This window comes from Rhinichthys klamathensis, unplaced genomic scaffold, assembly GCF_029890125.1.
Source record: "Rhinichthys klamathensis goyatoka isolate OS25496 unplaced genomic scaffold, OSU_Roscu_1.1 h1tg000127l_1, whole genome shotgun sequence".
Taxonomy (NCBI): Eukaryota; Metazoa; Chordata; class Actinopteri; order Cypriniformes; family Leuciscidae; genus Rhinichthys; species Rhinichthys klamathensis.
Window position 1 is genome coordinate 2,303,364 of NW_026606664.1, and position 18,232 is coordinate 2,321,595.

An 18,232-nucleotide genomic window follows, 5' to 3' on the forward strand; every position below is an offset into this window, starting at 1 on the left:
AGTTAATCTTTAAAAACACTAATTTAGTAATACTGTTAAATGTAATTTTTAGGAAATTAATAAAATAAATATTCATTTTCATACGGTTCCCTAAGTTCACTTTTTAGCTTTTAGTGTTTTATTTTTATTTTATTTGAACAAAATAATATAGCCACCGTTTATTACCATACTATGAAAATAATATAATATCTGACATAATTGTAAACATTTCCAGGAACATATATTAAGAAAAATGTGGATTAATTTATGTTATCTTGCATTATTGTCTTTTCTGCAGTCCTGTGTGGAGCTCCGCCCACCGTGGACAACGCTTTCCTGATTGGTCGGAAGCGTTCGCACTACGACATACACTCTGTGGTGCGTTACCAGTGCGGTGACGGTTTCCTCCAGCGCCACATCCCCACTACCAAGTGTCGTGCCAACGGCAAATGGGACCGACCCAAGATCATCTGTACAAAGTGTGAGTGTCCAGATTTTATTAGCAAAAAGTCAATATAAAGAACCGAATCGCCAAATTCATTCACGCTTGATACTTTTCTTGTATTCTCAGCACGGAGATCTCACCGCTACAGACGCCACCACCACAAGTCCCACCACGAGCGCAGAAAGCACAAGAGGCACGGGTCAGGAGGTCATCGAGGTCAACATGAGGGTCACGGCCATTTCTAACCAAATAATCCCCTCCTTTCCCCCAGCCTTTCGCCTCTTTGATATTCGACGGCCTTTCACCTTTCCCCCCTTCTGGCCTGGGTCAGTTTACCCCCATTATGATCAGAGGGGGCTCTGCTGGACCTCACAAGGACTATTACAATTTTACTTTTTCCGTCTCTTTATCCGTTAATGTTCCATCTCATTTTAGTGAATCAACCATGAGGAAAGTTCTTTCGTACCTTCAATGTAGAAAACACTCTAGGTAACTGTTTATGTATTTTTACATAAGCATTAATTGAGCAGGAGAGTTGGTACTACATGTAAATATTGTATTTCTTTTCAAAACGCAGGATCAAATCAAAACGGCCAGGAAATGCTCGGTATCCGTTTGCTCATGCAGTATTTCTTGACCGTTTTGCTGTTGGTTTGCTCTTTGTAAGACATTGACTTAATTTTTACAGTATTTCTGAGTATTGATGTGTTTTGGGTTGCGAGGAGTGGTGCTCATCCTGATTTTCAGAGCGTAAACTGTGCAATTCACGCAAAAGTAAAAATCCCCCTCATGTTGTTCTAAACCTGTAAAACTTAATTTCCTCCGTTGAAGCGTGAAGGGATGAGTGAATGGCGACATTTAAAAACATTAAAAAAGCAGCATAATAGTAATTGTGCGTTGTTTTCTAAAGATTTATGCGAGAAACAACTTTTTTTATAATCAAAAGCCGTTATTGTTAATCTTCACTCAATGGTAGCTTTGTGATGTTTGATGTCAAATCTGGCAGCTTGATATCCATATCTGTGGAGTTCTCTGCGAATAATCATTTAAATTTGAGGTTTTCCTCACGCAAATTTACTGAATACCTTGATAAGAAGAACACTGAATACATATAGTCATATGATCATTTTACTGTGCTTTTCATCATTTTAGGAGCTGTCTACATTCATTTTTACACTGTAAAAAATGATATGATCAATAAGTTGACAACATATGTTTTTACATTAAAACTCATGCTAAACTACTTTAACTCATCAAAAAATAAAGCGATTTTCAAAAAAATATATAAGTTATACAAGATTCAACTCTTTTTTTAAGGCAGTTTAATGTGATTTAAGTTGAAATGACTTAAACATCTAAGTTGACTGTAATTTAAGGCAGCATCTTTTTTTACAGTGTATTGTATGGAAAAGAGCAGCTTGGACTCTCAACAAAGTTCATTCTTTTGTGCTTCACAGACAAAAAAAAGGTAGTACGGGTTTGGAAAGACATGAGGGTGAATATATGATGACAGACTTCTCATTTTTGGGGTTGAAATATTACGCTAAGTCCTTAAACAGCCCTTAACGCAGATGAATTTCAACCCTTGACTGAAGATTTCCCAGGTATATCTTTCACAGGTATTGACTTGACAAGAATTAGATAAAATATGCCACTGTAAAATCCCCCTACTAGTGGTCCCTCCATCTGTAATTGATAGTCTGTGTCATGATCTCCTACTTTTTCCCCCCACAGAGGAGAAATTGTCCTGTCAGAGCCTGTCGGCGGGGAAAAGAGCGAGAATTAGAGAGACAGAAAGAGATGTTCGACTCTTCTTAATTGCACTCGGCTACATCTACGCCACATCAAACTGAGCCAGTGACAAGGTACTTTTAACAGCATTGAGGGTCGAACGCTACACCCGTAATTAGCTTCTCAATGTAGCACAGTTGGGGAAGAAATAAAATAAGGATGGATTCCCATGGGTGGGACGAGAATGAAAACAAAGAATCCAGATGGTGGGATATCACATACAGGTTAGATGTTAAAAGTGCTCATGGGTAAATTTCAGAGACAGGGATACCTCCAGCACTGAAGATCAAGCGGTTAAAAAGGAAAGTCACAAGAAAGCCAGTTGAGATGCAGCATTTGGCCTTCTGTTCTCCTCAGAGCGAAAGATGTGGTCTGGGCTCACTGTGGGTTTGAAACGCACACTTTTTTTTTCTGTCCTACCAGGTGCGTGTCCTGTTTTTCAAATAGTACTGCGACAGCTGACTCAAAAATGAGGACTTGCGCCTTTTTCTTTTTCTTTTTCCTCTTTACCTTAAAAAAGGGCAGAGTCTTTATTTTACAGAGCATTTTTTCTAATGCCGAGGTTTGTGCTTATCTCTCGCTGGTCCTCTCTTAATTTCCCCATGAGATTGCGAACGTAGCCCACTTCTCCGCCAACTTCTTTTCAACGTCAGTGCTCCCTCATCTTTCCTTCTCTACCTTTATCCACCTTTTTTAATGAAATAGCCCAAAATTCAGAGACTGTGAAAAGCCAATAGTCTGTCTGAATATCTGAACAATTAATCTTTTTTTTCCATGCAAGCTTAATTAATGTTGAGGTTATTGCCCTTTTTTTGGATTAAGAAGCAATTGACTGCAAGAAAAGGATGATTTTAATTTTGAAAAAGCTGTTTTTGAACATTTTGAAGTTTAGCCAAAAGCGGAAGAACGTGTATTAATGGGTAAATTTCTATCTAGGTCACATTTCACCCAAATTTAATGAAATTGTTCAAAACATTTAGTAATATTTTAGTACAAATACAACACAGTAAAAATGTATAACAACAACATATGTTTTTACATTGTTATAACTCATTAAAATAAGTTAAGCAATTTTCAACTTTCAATTCATTTTTGGAGTCTGTTTAATGTAATTTAAGTTGAAATTACTTAGACATCCAAGTTGATTGTACTTAAAAAATTAAGGCAGCAACTTTTTTTTACAGTGTACCAAAAATATTGTTAGAATTGTTATTTTATGATTTTTTGGATGGTAAATGGACTGCATTTATATAGCGCTTTCAACAGACCCATGGCCACCAAAGCGCCATTAATACTGTTTTAATTCATTTTGTATTATTTTTATTTTGCATTTCATTAATGGGAATTTGAGAGGAAAAATTTACTTAATTTTCCTAAAAATAATGTCACAATGCAAAAACAAATGATCATCCCTAAAGCAAAATACCCTTTAAAAAATATATATATTATCAATAGGTTATAACAACATGTTGAAAAGTTGAAAATTGCTTAACTTATTTTAATAAGTTATACAAGATTTAACTCATTTTTTAAGTCAGTTTAATGCAATTTAAGTTGAAATGACTTAAACAAATTAAGTAGTCTGTACTTTTTTTCTTTTGATTTTGGGGTGAAAAAAGACCTGGGCATATTCTGAATGGGTTTCTGGTGATTCATTCGAATGCCCGTGCATGATTTGCGTTGAACAGGAGGTGTACCAGTGTTGTTTAATTTGTCTGTCAAAATTGGAGTCTCGTTCTGATACCCAGTATCCTAATAATCCATATTAGTTGCTAATGTACCTCTATATTACACTAATAGCTCTTTTCAGCTCAGGCTAGCGAAGGAAGGCAGATGGCTAACAATGTGGCAACTTAATTGCGAGCCTTGATTATAAAAATGAACCTCTAAACAAAGAATGTTCACAGCTGTCTTTTGGCAGGCATTCTGGAGAACCGTAAGAGGCAGCTGCGGGATTTTCTTGTGGCAAGTTTTCTGACTAATTGCCACAGAGCAATTGCTATCCCAGAGGTTGTTATGCTAGCTGCACCTCCCCTTTGTAGTTACATTTGTGGAACATAGGCTTATTTAGGCTTGTTTGCATGACTCATTCAGCCAGATTTGTCGCGTTCCTCACAAGCAAAATATGCAAAATACTCTTGCGCATCTCACAATTGCCGCTAACACTTTGTTTGCTATCACCCGCTGCAGCCGACTGGTGTTTTTCCATTCACTCCGTTTTTATACAATGTGCACGTTGTGACGAGTTTAACCTTGTCCTTTTCGTATTTACATGATTGTTGGAGGTAAAGAGGAAGCTGTGGAGGTGAGACAGGAGCACGATGTCCTCTGTTTAATCAGGACTGCAGGTAACACGCCACATCCATCATCCCCTTCTAGACTTTCGCAGCAAGAGTAGCACATCTGAATTTTTAGTGCGTTATCTTCGTCTGCTGGAAATGTCTTTGATTGGATGGTGTCAGAAAGGGAATTACCATGACAAAGAAGCCAGTTCATCTGCCGGTGGCAGTGCGGATTGTTCTGGAAATCGCAGCTGCTTCGTATACTTAACCCGAACCTCCGCCGTTCCCTGTTCACCTAAACCATGCTTACATAGTCTGCCCTTTACCTCATAAAAAACTCTATTGGCACAAAATCCTATCTGTAAATTCCATCCCGGCTGGCTGTCATATCATTAAACCCAACTTTGGGATGTTAGCGCTGTCTGAGAGGACCTTAAAGAAGACTCTATGATACAGATTAAGATACTGTAAGGCTTTTTTTTAGGTTTCCATGCTCCTATGTACATGAATTACACCTCAGATCATGAGACAAATTGAGGAGAGGTGTGCTATTACTTTTCTAAGTGGTCAGACTTTCGGGAAAAAATCACGTAAACTCACATTGAAGGAGAGACCCAAGCCATAATATCACAGAGACTTAAAGGTGCGCGCTTTTGACTTGGACTACTAGAAAATAACCACCCAAAACAATCTGACAACAATGATAGCAATGTGTTAAATACCATTCATCATTCTACTGAGTTTTGCCAAGGTAAATGCCACATTTCATCTCGATATGGTTAGGTATTTAGCTTTACGTTATATCCAGTTGGACTGTGAGGTTTTCAAACTTATTATGAGATCATCCAGTCGCATTTATACCTTTTTGTGAATTGTTTTATTTTACTGTTTACTTTTCCTCTAAAGAACCAAGCCTATGAATTTTTCATGTGTATTTACAGTTAAAGCTGTTTTTTCTGTATATTTTATTATTCGTTATTAATGACCCAGCATTCCCTACTGTTAAAAGCAGTAAATTCATTCCTTCAGCAGTAGCAAAACAACCTTTTGGCACCACTCCTCAGCTCTGTGATGTACAGACTTTGTTTTCAATTCTTGATGTTTTCCTTCATTTTTTATGTATGTATTTATTTATTTATTTTTCACTTTTTTTAAATGAAAACTGGATGTGTTTGAGTCCCCGGACCTTAGTCACACAGGCTAATTCTCCATCTGTTCTCCAACCCAAGGCAGAAAACACTACTGCTGCTGCATCAAACATTAAACACCGTCTTCTACATTGAGTTACTGTTGTTTCTGAAAACATTTTCTTCAGCAGGATGAGCGAGTTAGGCTGTGTGAATGCTGTCCATGTGTGTTATTTAATATTTATTGATGTTCTTATGAATTCTAGTTCTGTCATTGTATCATATTCTTTACCAAACATGTGTTCAATTAAAAACATTGGATGGGATCGGTAATATTATTTAATTGCTTATATCTTTTGCTGTTGTTTTTGTTGCAAAGAAATTACTCATTCATAGTTCACCCCAAAAATGTCATTCCAAACCTGTATGATTTTCTTTCCCCTCATAGAACACAAAGGGAGAAATCTTGAAGAACGCTCACGCTGCTCTTTTCCATACAATGTAAGCATATAGTGACCAAGAAAGCCATACAGGTTTGGAACGACATGAGGGTGAGTAAATGATGCTAAGATTTCCTTTATAGATGAATTATCCCGTTTTAACAAACTTATATATGCAATCATTAAAACTCAAGGGCCTCTGAAAAAAAATGCAAAGTTACAGATCATTTTATACACATTTATAAAAAAAAATTGAAGTTGTTTGGTTTGGCGAGGATATTTTTTTTAGCATCGCTATATCTTATTTTGCCACCACAAATGTTTTTTTTGCTCTCCATCACTGGACGCAAGCTCTTCTTATCAAGCCGTTGGCTCTCAAGAAGTGTGTGGTGAATAATTCATACACGCCGTGTATCTCTGACTACCTCTGCTTTATCTCTTCATGTCAGATTCAAGGTCTTTGATGTTCCATCCTCACGCTGAGGCGTGAGCCATTGTAAATATTCCTGTATCTGCTCCTGTACGGAGCTATGATTCTCACGTTTAATAATCAGGCGAGATCAAGACTCAGAAGTGCACAGAAAGGCAATAAAACAAGGTGTTAGACGTGCAATATCAAAGAGTTCTATTCATCCAGACATATACAATTTAAAAATATATTGTGCGTAATGAAAAAGCACCCTGTCGAGCTCAAGTTTCACCTCAAATAGGTCAAATATTTTCATTAATACAGCTCTTAAAGGCACAGTACAACCAAAAAGATCAATTCTGTAAGTACTTACTCACTTTCTTCTTCTTCTTTCCATAAAAGGACAGTTCATAATTCCAAAAACACAAAAAAGTGGTCCATACGATAGTTTTGTTTGAGGAACAAGAAGAAATTATAAGGGTTGGTTCACTACAAAAATTTAAATTGCCATCATGTAATTACCCTCATGTTGTTTCAAACCCAAATGCTGTTATGTTTTTTCTTTAAAAGTACAGTTCATAACTCCAAAAACAAACATTGGGTACATATGACTAATGCACCATATTGCAAGTCATCTGAAGTCATACCATAATTTTGTGAGTAACAGCATGAAATTTAAAGGGATAGTTCATACAAAAATGAAAATTCTGCCATCCTTTACTCATTTCGTTCCAAACCCATAAGACTTTTGTTCATCTTCAAACCACAAATGAAGATTTAATGAAACCTAATTTCTGTCCATTCCACAAATACGCTGATGCTTCAAAAATGTAATAAAGAGAGCGTAAGAGAAATCCATATGAATCCAGCAGATAAATGCAAGTCTGCTGAAGAAACACGATCACTTCCTATGAAAAACATTTATTCACATATAAATAATGATCATCACATACATAGAGAACATCAAATATTGAAAACAGAAGCTCACATGTGGTGCACAAGAACCAATAAGGTTTATTTTCACGCCTCAAGAAAGTGCCATTGACTGTATCTTTCAGGTTTCATTAAAAAAAAATCTTAAAGGTGCTATATGTATTTTTTAGCGGCCTCTATCGGTGATGTTTCAGATTGCAACCAATTTTTACAAGAGCGCTCGTGCTCTTGCGCGTGCTCGAACACAAGAGCGAGCACTCATGGTACACTGGCCACACTGAGACTTTCAACACACCGGAGAAAGTATCACACAACATGCTGGAAACTCATGTAAACTCCCACTGCAACGTTACAATAATAGGCTACTTTTATCAGCTTGACGTTGAACTAATGCTCCATGCTCGTACCATGATAACGTTACATTGACTGCATTTAGCCGACATGTGGTGTTATCTAGCATAAGGCATTTCACTAACTATTCGTGTATCTTTCACTATCAGCAATGTCAACATAGGTGAATGTATATGATAACGAAAACGGTTAGTGAACTAGACTGAACAATTTCAGTGTAACAGTAAGATCGTAGGAAGTAACATTACTGTACTGAACGTGTCTGGAAATGTGTATTATAAACAATATGATAGTAGTGGGATGAGTGACGTTAGAAAGTAGATCTAGTACATAAAATAAAAGTTACATCCTAAAGCACCTACTTTTTGTTATCCTGGAACAGTCTTTTGTATTCATTTCATATCTCATATATGTTGTAGTTTACCTTGCTATTTCATTACAGTTTACCATTATTTCAGCATATCTGAAAACTTGTAATTTATCACAATAAAAATAGCGGAGGTCTCTTCGTAATTCAAACGCTCTGCCGATGTTGATCCGTGTTTTCGTCCTAAGTCGATCCGATTGACGTTTGGCCTGACGAGCTTCAGCAGATAAATTTTTGTTTTGTTTTTTATATTTATGTGGAGTTTGTGTTGGAGTGTGTGTTGTGCTGGAGCCAGGTCGTGTTTGGGTGTTATCAGACTCCATGTCGTCAGCTGCAGTGCCGTCGCATAGACTGTATATAAAAAGGAGAGAGGCTCGGGAGCGCGCATGCACGTCACATAGAAATAGGAATACTGGCCTTCAGAGGTAATAGCAAAACCCGACAAGTGGATCATTGTAATGTGTGATTACAACCCCTTCACACACAGGCAATAAAAAAGGATTCATTTTAGAAAAAAAGTTACATAGAGCACCTTTAATTTGTGTTTCAAAGATTAACAAATGGGCTTGGAATGGCATGAGTAATTTATGACAAAATTTTCATTTTTAAGTCGTTAAACACTAAGAATTTGTTACCTTTTGTATGCCAAGAAAAAACAGACTGATCTCACAGTAAGCCATGTTGAAAAAACAACAGCATGTGGGTTTTGAATGACATGAGGGGGAGTAGATGACAGAATATTCATTTTTGGGTGAACTGTCCCTTAAAAAAAAAAATCGACATTTAACTATTGAGACTCCATAAGCAACTCTGGTTTGAATAAATTCCAATCTAGTTGAGTTTGGCAGCTGTAGCGGGAGATCTCTCTGCCCGACTGATCTGCATGTGCTAGACTCTCCCAGTGTTCCAAGGGCAAGCTGTCCTCGTTAGACGTCAAGCTGTGGAATCTAGTTAGTGTTGCTCTTAAGATGACCTAGGCATTTTTCCAACTGCAAAAACACATTCCTGATTTACTGTGCTGCTATCTTTTGAACCAGTTACTATTCTGGGAGGGATATGAATTTGAAGAAGTGTAAGCCTTTTTTTTTTTTTTCTTCAATAAATAGCATCACATCCAAGAACTTTTTCGCTGACTGAAGCTACCTGTGCTAATAGCATGTGAATTGCCAGATTCTCACGGATTTACTTTCTGAATGCGTTCCTCGTCGTAAACCTACAGCATTTTGAAAAATGGTGACAGTCAACTATCTTCGCACTCCCCCGGCGTGCTTCTCATTTGGGAAATGCGTTTATACAGTTGCCACATTAGCATCATGAGTCAGTGTTAAGGTTAATTCCTATTCTTAAGTCCATTTATCATTTCAGTAGGTAAACTGATGAACACAGAAGGTCTGCTAAGTCTTTGCAAGAGCCGCATTTAACAGGATAATGATGTTTGTGCAGATGGTTGCTAAGTCCTTAGCTGCTAATAGCTTTTTAAAGTACTGCAGGATGCAAAGCAGGCCAAAAAAATGAGTCGCAACTAAATAAAAAAACATCCTTCTGCTCGAGTCCATATGGGCGGCCGCTAGGGCTTGATGCACATGCCCAGTGTACATTTGTTGTGGGTCTACGGTTGACGATCCAGAAACCTTCCTTCATTAAGCAGCTTAGCACATCTTCGGTATAACAGGATTTTCCCATATTGGTGACTTAGGGGATAGTCTATCAAAGTCCTCTTACTCCTGGTCTCACTCCAATTGGGAAGCACCGCGTGCTCCAGGGAAGAGCTCAACCTTCATGGCTTGGAAGGGCCACCTCTCAGAGTTTTATAAAAACAGGTTATTGGTTTCATTGCTCTGGCTGTTGCGTCCAACTCCTGACTCATCCCGGATTGATACAGTCCAGTTGCGTTCCAATTTGCACTATTATCAATGCTGGTGATGGGAACATATATGCAAGACAAGATGGTGATTTATCACAATACAACATGTTCTTGGACCTTTTGTTAGTTCTGGACCCTAACTCTTAACCATTAACTTCCCCTTAAAACCAGATGCATTTTTAACAATGTTAAGGCTTGTTTTAGCTCTAAAACAAACAAGCCTAAACCTAAAATCTGTTTGGTTGATATGAATGTTGTTCAAGGACTTTGCACTGTAAACCCAAATAAGTTGGCAAAAAAATAAATTAAGGTAATCAGTTTCATCAAAAAATTTGAGTTAAGAAATTCAAAGTGTAAGTAAGAAGAATGGTAGATTTTTATTTTGTACTCATACTTTTTAATTACTCTTGACTTTAAATATTTGAGTAAGCTAATTCATACATTTAACTTAAAATGATCATGTAATCTCAACTTAAATTTTTTAGTAGTGGAAACTTGGCAAGCTTTAATTCAGTAAATGCTAACTTGCTAATTGGTTACACTTTGTGAATAAAAACTTGTTTAATTTACCCTACTCAATCCAATTAATTATTTTGAGCATTAGGGTTTACAGTGTGTCCTAAGTGTCGTTCATACCACGGTATGCATAATGGGAAACCTGTAACCTAATAAATTGCATTTTGATATCACATCTAAATTCAACACTTGTAAATTATTATGTTGTAACTTTTAAGTGAAAAACTGGCAGCTGCAATTTTAGCTTACGCTATATTTTGTACATACTTTCCAGTTTGTAAAAATCATGTCACTTCCTTTCCTACTTGGGTCATGTTTAAGATCATATTCAAGAGCACACTGTGAATAAATGCTCTAAACAGTTGCATTAACCTTCTGCCCCTTCTTTTCCACTTCAGTTTGAGTTCTCTCAACACAAACCGGCGAGGGAAAGCAGCATGCTTGCTCTTGATCTGTACCTGCGGCCGCTTCCGATCGGAACAAATCAGCAGGATCCGTGTTCAAAGCTTTAAGCGTCTAAACAAACTGTGAACGCTCACTGTTCACTGCTGGAGGCTTATTCAACAACGCAGAGCCTTTGTATGCACTGACTCATTACCCGCCGAAATCAGCCAATCAGTGTTACAAACACTTCAGTCAGACATGATGTTCGAGTGTTCAATTTTCACTTTGTTTTATCCTTTCAGCAGGTAAGAAATGAGATTCTGATTCAGTTCTGTTTGCCCAAGAGGACGTGCTCAGTTGTTAATGGTCAATTAATTTTGACTTCTTCATGTTGAGGGAAGATTAAAAGGATCCAATGACAGTCATGCAACTATTTGAATAGACATACAATTGTCTTTTTATACATGTTCTTTAAATTGTCTTTTTATACATGTTCCTGGTAAGAGAGTAACAACATATGAGATGATAATGCCAATTTTCTAACGGCTTTTTAGAAATACATTTACTAAAAAACAAATTGTGTGTGTGTTTCTAAGAAATAGTACAGCTCCTTACATATTGGTGCACTGTAAAAAAGATACATTGTTGGTTTAACTTAAAAAGTAAATACCCTGGTTGCCTTAAAAATACGAGTTCATTGAAATAAAAAATCACCAGAAACTCGAGATATTATGTTATCTGAAGCACATTAGTTATCTAAGTTGATTTGACAAAAGAAAAAAATGTTGTGATAACAAATCATAAGCATATTTTTTTTTACTTTCTGGATTGTTTAAAATGTTTAAACTCATGCATTCAAACATGCTACAGGATGCCAAATGCAACCAGAAATGCTAAGCATATAATGGATGCTATCAGAGTAAACAGCCTAATTTCAGCAAAAAATTTAATCTGTAGCTTTTTTATTTAATTCATGAGGCCTCATTATAGCTGTTACTATGGAAATGTAAGGGTCACTTATGTTATTCTGGCAAAGCAACAAACATTTTCTCAAGTGTTTTTGCAGACTGTAGACACAAAGAGCGGCATCACCGGGTGCTTGTGCCCAAGACAAACCAAAATAGCAATGTGCAATTTGCTAGAGCCATATTCAGCTATCGTCATGGTTACTAGCGACATCAGGTTTTTCTTCCCTTTTTGTGTCAGAGGTCAAGCTATTGTGTTCACAAGCAATTCTGTGCCCAGTATCCACAGTATTTAGAGAATTGAGAGGCAACGCAAACAGATAAATAACTTTAATCTCAAATGCTTCATCATTGACAATATTGTGCAATTGTCAACCACTAAGAGGTAGTAAAGCCGCTTATATAAGTCTGTCGTTCACAATATTTTAGCTTTATCGGTGTAACAAACGTCTTAAAATGTCATGCTTAATTCTATTATTGCTTGCAAGGTCATTCAAAATGTATAAAAAATTTGTTGTATGTGCATAGTAATTGGCAAAGCTAATCAGTTGTGCTACTTGCTTAGATGGCAAAACTGTGAAAGTTAATTTTAATAAGCAAGCTAAGCCCAGCCAAGCTAGCCAGGTCATGCTAGCATCTGATGCGAGTTTTGTCCATTATCACTTTCTCATCATCAGGTCAGTAAGGGCTATCGTATGGAAGCTTGTTTCCGCCACAGAATATAAAAATATATATATATAATTACAACATTTCATGTCATAATTCTGACTTTTTTCTCTCAGTTGCGAGATATAAACTCGCAATTGCGAGAAAGTCAGAATTGCGAGATATAAACTCATGAATTGCGAGAAATAGTCAGAATTGTGAGACATAAACTGAAACTCGCAATTGCGAGGATGTCAGAATTGTGAGATATAAACTCGCGAATTGCGAGAAATAATCAGAATTGTGAGATATAAACTCGCAATACGAGGAAGTCAGAATTGTGCGATATAAACTCACAATTGCGAGAAATTGTCAGAATTGTGAGACATAAACTGAAACTCGCAATTGCGAGGATGTCAGAATTGTGAGATATAAACTCGCAAATTGCGAGAAATAATCAGAATTGTGAGATATTAACTCGCAATAGCGAGGAAGTCAGAATTGTGCGATATAAACTCACAATTGCGAGAAATAAAGTCAGAATTGCAAGATATAAACTCACAATTCAGAGGTGGAAACAAGCTTCCAGAATATTGCTAATGTTCTACACTCATTATAAGGCTAAATTAGCACTCCTGCTTTCTTAGTGCTCATTTAAGTTGCTTCTGTCTTTCCTGGGAAACAGCAAAAAATAAAACAAATTGAAAACCTCAAGGCTAAGTTCTGTTTTCTCTGCATGCAGGGTATACTGTGAAACATTTAGGCTAATACATTGTGCCATATTTTTCCCTAGTGATGTCTCTGAGGAAAAAAGTTGCTAAATTTCACAATTTAGAGATGATTGACACCTCATTTCAAGTGAGTAAAATGATATAAGCTTGAATATGCCCCGAGTTCAGCGCTAGCCTAGTTGCATAGTAGCCTAGCAGGTGTGCAAAAAAAAACCTTGTCTGTCAAACATGGAAGCCATGATGCTAGTAACTAGTATTTTGCACTGTCAGATACTTCTGGTGCTGTTAGCTGGTTTGGATGTGGTTTCTTTCAGAGCCTGTGTTGACTGGACATCAGGGTTCCTGCGGAAGCAGTAGGCTCCGTAGAGGCGGAACTTCTTATCAGGGAAACCCAGGTTTCGGACACCGGGTTCTGGGCCACCACAGCGGGTCCGAGGATTGACTATGGGGTAACGAATGCTGCCATCTTCCACCCATCCTGCCTCACAACGGTCCAAGAGCTGGATCTTCCAAGCGGCATACAGTTGACCGACTTTGGCTATCACTGCGTCATCACGTTGACATGCCTTTACCGCCTCAAGGTAGTTTACCTTCTTAAAACGTTTGAGAAAGTAAACACGTCCTGCAACAGAAACACAATTTTATGAAAGACAACAGAAGCTGTAAGAAGTTTTGAGTAGTTCACCATGAATGACTGAAATGCTGAAGAAACATGATTGGTTGAATGCTGCAAAAGTTCTGACAAATATGCTCATGAAATCCTTACTAAAAGAAGACATTTTAATTCAGATGAATTTACATCTGCCTTTATCATGATGAAATAATAATGCCTTTTTTTGTTTAGGCCTGGCTGGGTAAGAAAAGGAGGAAAGAGGACAAATAAAGAAAGAAAGAAAGATTTCAGAATGCCACCTGTTTTTCAGGAGTCGTTCATTGATTTTCTTTTTGTTTATGTGACTGTTGACTGTTAGGGCAGCACATCGTCTTATATTTCCCACTGGGCCATTCTGTAAATTCCAGCAGCTGGTCAGTGTAGGGGTATTATTGAAAATTGCCCTAGCTATAAATATTTCCAGACAAACTGTCCTCTCTAATAGCCCACTTGGGGATGAAAAGAAAAGCCTTTGGCTCTCAATGACTTGACTGCAAGTGGGTTTGAAGAACTAAGCAAGTCTTGTGTACCCACTGGATCATACAGCACTTAGTAACAAATGGTCTGAACCTGGGCCAAAAAATTCAGTTTTCTTCCTGAAGACAAAATCAATTCAACTTTCAACTGTGCAAACACCTATTATTCTCACATGGCCACAAAGTGACTTTGCACCCCAGAAGCTGTATTTAATCATAGTTTCCCTGAAATTTGATTTGATTTGGCCAATTTTTCCAGGAACTGATGCATTGCTCAGTTAAGACTCCTTCATTTATATCACTGGCACCATTTGTTAGCCATGTATCAAACAGAAGGCAGTAAAAGGAGAAGCAGGAGGACCTTCTCAACAGAAACCTGGTCCAACAGCCTTAGGCTGGAAGAGATTGCTGAGAAGGCAAACACTCACCGTTGAGGTTCGAGGTAAAGCAAAAAGCATCAAAGAGTTCGTCATCTTTGTGCCTGTAGCCGTAGTTGCGGACACCGGGAGGGCTGTCCTTACGGCCACATTGGTCTCGAGGATGGGAGATGGGGTACTGGACCGAGCCATCTTCTAACCAGCCGGCATTACACCAGTCCAAGCCCTCAAGCCAAGCCTTGTGTAGTTGTGCATGGGAGGCCAGAATAGCATCTTGCTGTCGGCACACATCCTCAGCCTGGTGGTAGTTCAGCTTGTAGCGTCCGGATGGAGGATAGTATGGGAACACCACACCTTATAAAAAAAGAAGTTCATAGAAATATGACACTTTATTCAATCTTAGTTGCTACAATAAAAACACCTGGCCAACTCCCTGACCTTCAAGATCTAGATTGACAAATCCTGTGTCATCCTCCATGTCATTGGTGACCTCGCACTCATAGCGGCCATAGTCTTGCAAGGTGATGTTGTGAATTATAACTGAAGCGTCTCCTGGTCCTGCCCTCTCCAGAGACACACGGCCACGGTAAGACCCAAATACCTTCTGTTGTCGCCCCAGAGCAACAAACACGTCTTCAAACTGGAAAGAATCAGAAATCTTCGTCCATTTGATGCGAATGCGGTAAGGGTCGACGTTCTCTGGTTCATGGTGGAAACGGCAGGGAAGGGTGATAGTCCCACCGCGATGGGTGACCACCTTACCTGGAGCAGTTTGTACTATCACTGCCCCAGTATCATCCTCTAAAGAAAAAGAGAGAGAAGTAAAGGAATCACTACACGCATTGCACTGCATGCATTCAAGGTATCTGTGTGTTTCTGGGTATCAAACCCTTGACTTTAGAGTTCCTAGCAGCAACTTCAGAAACCAGGAAGGCCATATTCAAACCGAATTAGATTCTGCAATCATATATATATATATATTACAGGTGAATTCAAGTAAATTGGGCCACGTTTTGACAGTCATTCAATGTCAAAAAGTGGCCCAATTTACCTGATTTCATCTGAATTTTTCTGAAAGGTTTCCAGACTTTGTCAAAGGTTTGGGTGAAAATGCACCTGATTGTGAAACTTGGGACTGTAATGCAGTTCATGTGCAAATAGGGTAATTTTCTTTTCAGATATAACCACATCTGTCAGTATTTTTGTGGTGTGTCCCTTTCGATTCAGAGAACTCAACTGACGTGTCAAATAAGCCTGAAATCTGCATTGTGCATTAATATCTTTTAAGAGTGCCAGTTGCAGATGCAGCCCACCTGCTGAGCACCTTGCCTTTACCTGTTGAGCAACAGGAACATCTGACCCAACGAAGACATTTGAATAACTATGGTATCGAAAACGACACTGAAAATGCTTTAATCCTTAACATTTTCTTTTATTTCCCACAGAATCCCTTGCTTTTGTCTGAAGGCTGTTCAAAGGCACTTGAAGCATAGTTGGATTTGAAAGTGACGAGTGCTCCTCCAAGCCACCAAGTCTTAAAAGTGTGAACCATAGCTATCAAACAACACCTTTTCTGATAGCTATCCAAGATCTTCCGGACAGACCTCAAGGGGTGTAATCACCCTTGACATCTGCTCATTTAAACTGTCAGCTGGATACCTGGCAATCTGAAATGTTTGTTACCAAAACACATTTTCTTTTGAAAGCAGGGTTGCCAAACATGTCCAATCATTAATTCAGCCAGAGACAGATAAAGAACCAGTCATCTGAAGAAAAGGGTTCTAAACTCAAAGCAATGTCACTGTAACCACAGACTTTTTGAAAGTAATTTGCAGCTGCCAAGTAAATGATGAGGCCATGCTGTGAGAGGACAGCTAGTGCAACAGCTATTGGCAATTAAAGACTGTTTTTCCTTGCTTATATAAAAATGAATACCAAATGAAGAAAAGAGACCTAGAGGACCTGAAACTGATTATGCAGTATGTTTACTTGCATTAGCGGCGTCATCCCTATAATATAAATATGCAAAGAGTATCGGATGTTGCATATTGCTTGTATTACTTGAGCCACGTAGCCACTACAACTGGGTTTGTGAGAGATTTTCTTTTAATACATCTGGTATTATTAAGCTACTGAATTTGAGAAGTGAGATTATAGCTACACATAAGATGACTCTTGTGGGTGGAGTGGTCTCTAGGTCAAAATTTACATGAATTGCTCTACATATCAAAGCGCTTACACAGTAATGGTATTTATTTGTTGGTTGGTTGCATGTTTAACATGGTGGCAGCAGAATGCAAGGTGGTTGTCAGTAGGTATCATAACCTTGTTCTGATAACATTGCATTCCCATGTTTGCATTACTTAAATTGTGATCTGACACCAAAGTGGCACAGAAGACAGTGTACTTACCCATTACATGAACCACTCTCCTCCGTCCTTTCTCTATGTCAGCTGGGTAGGTGGTCACAAAGGGTGAAAGGAACAACAGTGCGCAGGTAATGGTTTCCAGGCACAAGGTCTTTTTTCAAAGAAAAAAAAAACAGAGTGGGAACAACCAGGCTTTATTCATATTGTGCACAAATTAGTTTGGTTTTCAAATCTTTAAGATTGTTTACACTGACATTTTGACGAAACACAATCTATTCAAACAGTGTAGTCAATATCTGATACATAAGGTTTGTAAATGTACACGTGGACTACAAAAAAATGTCTGATATCTGATTTTTGTTCTTATCTTTACAAAGCCAAGCAGTGTTTGTTTACAAATGGGGGCCTTTATTACGTATTCATTTAAGTAACATGATCCAAACCACACATACACTACTACTACTACTACTGCTGCAGCACTGACACCAGCCCAAACACATTATATACGACACAGCGGAATCGTAGCCTACATTATCATCCTCAACTCCCCTTACAGCATCTTTGAGCATCCCCTACCGCAATGCACTGCGCATTATCAAGGTGACAAGTAAAACCCACACAAATGCGATTTGAACTCACCATCATCATGAGAAGACGCGTTTTATGTTGAGATGGGGTAAAGTTATTCTTGCTCCAGATGACTGAGGTGCGTTAGTGCAGCTGTCCCGATCCTGACTCGGTATCACTGCAGATGTCTGTCGTGTCTCATCACGCACTGCTGACGGTATCAGCAGTGGAAGACTCTCTCATTTACAGTACGCAGGAAGAAAAGCTTAGCTTAGTGCTGATGAATAGTGTAATGATAAAGAGTTACCTCTTTTTATCTCACGCTGTACTATAAAGTTGCATTTGTATAGTTTTCTCTGTTGCGTACGTTGCAGACCTAGTTTATTTATTCGCAAACTCGGTGCTTGGAGCTTTATTCGACAAGTTTATATAGTAATTTAGTCGTGAATACTTAACCTCAAATCCCACGACAACCTAAACTTATTTTTTAAACACTTCGGACCTTTTCCACTTATGTGATCTCGCTTTGCGAGTATGTTTCGAGTTTGGATATCTGGTAAAT

General features: G+C 38.2%; 2 protein-coding genes across 2 annotated transcripts in view; one reads left to right on the plus strand and one right to left on the minus strand.

Annotated features, from left to right (window-relative positions):
* ncanb (neurocan b) overlaps positions 1 to 1,248 on the plus strand; it is a 133,189-nt gene extending 131,941 nt beyond the window's left edge. Inside the window, exons 14-15 of the mRNA XM_056256470.1 lie at positions 278 to 460; positions 551 to 1,248. Coding sequence (XP_056112445.1) covers positions 278 to 460; positions 551 to 669 — 302 coding nt within the window. The 3' untranslated portion in view covers positions 670 to 1,248. The remainder of the gene's footprint in view (positions 1 to 277; positions 461 to 550) is intronic.
* A 12,210-nt stretch (positions 1,249 to 13,458) lies between these two features.
* On the minus strand, positions 13,459 to 17,919 carry hapln4 (hyaluronan and proteoglycan link protein 4). The gene is made up of 5 exons (XM_056256473.1): positions 17,743 to 17,919; positions 17,146 to 17,254; positions 15,173 to 15,535; positions 14,786 to 15,088; positions 13,459 to 13,851 (listed from the first exon to the last, which is right to left on the minus strand). The coding sequence occupies exons 1-5, from the start codon at positions 17,749 to 17,751 to the stop codon at positions 13,496 to 13,498; spliced, it is 1,140 nt and encodes a 379-aa protein (XP_056112448.1). The 5' UTR covers positions 17,752 to 17,919; the 3' UTR covers positions 13,459 to 13,495.
* Positions 17,920 to 18,232: the final 313 nt, after the last annotated feature.

Coding starts and splice junctions, on each gene's coding strand:
- hapln4 (XM_056256473.1), bottom strand. Junction 15,089..15,172: donor TGTCAATCTAGATCTTGAAG/GTCAGGGAGTTG, acceptor TTTTTTTATAAG/GTGTGGTGTTCCCATACTAT. Junction 13,852..14,785: donor CTTTACCTCGAACCTCAACG/GTGAGTGTTTGC, acceptor TTTCTGTTGCAG/GACGTGTTTACTTTCTCAAA.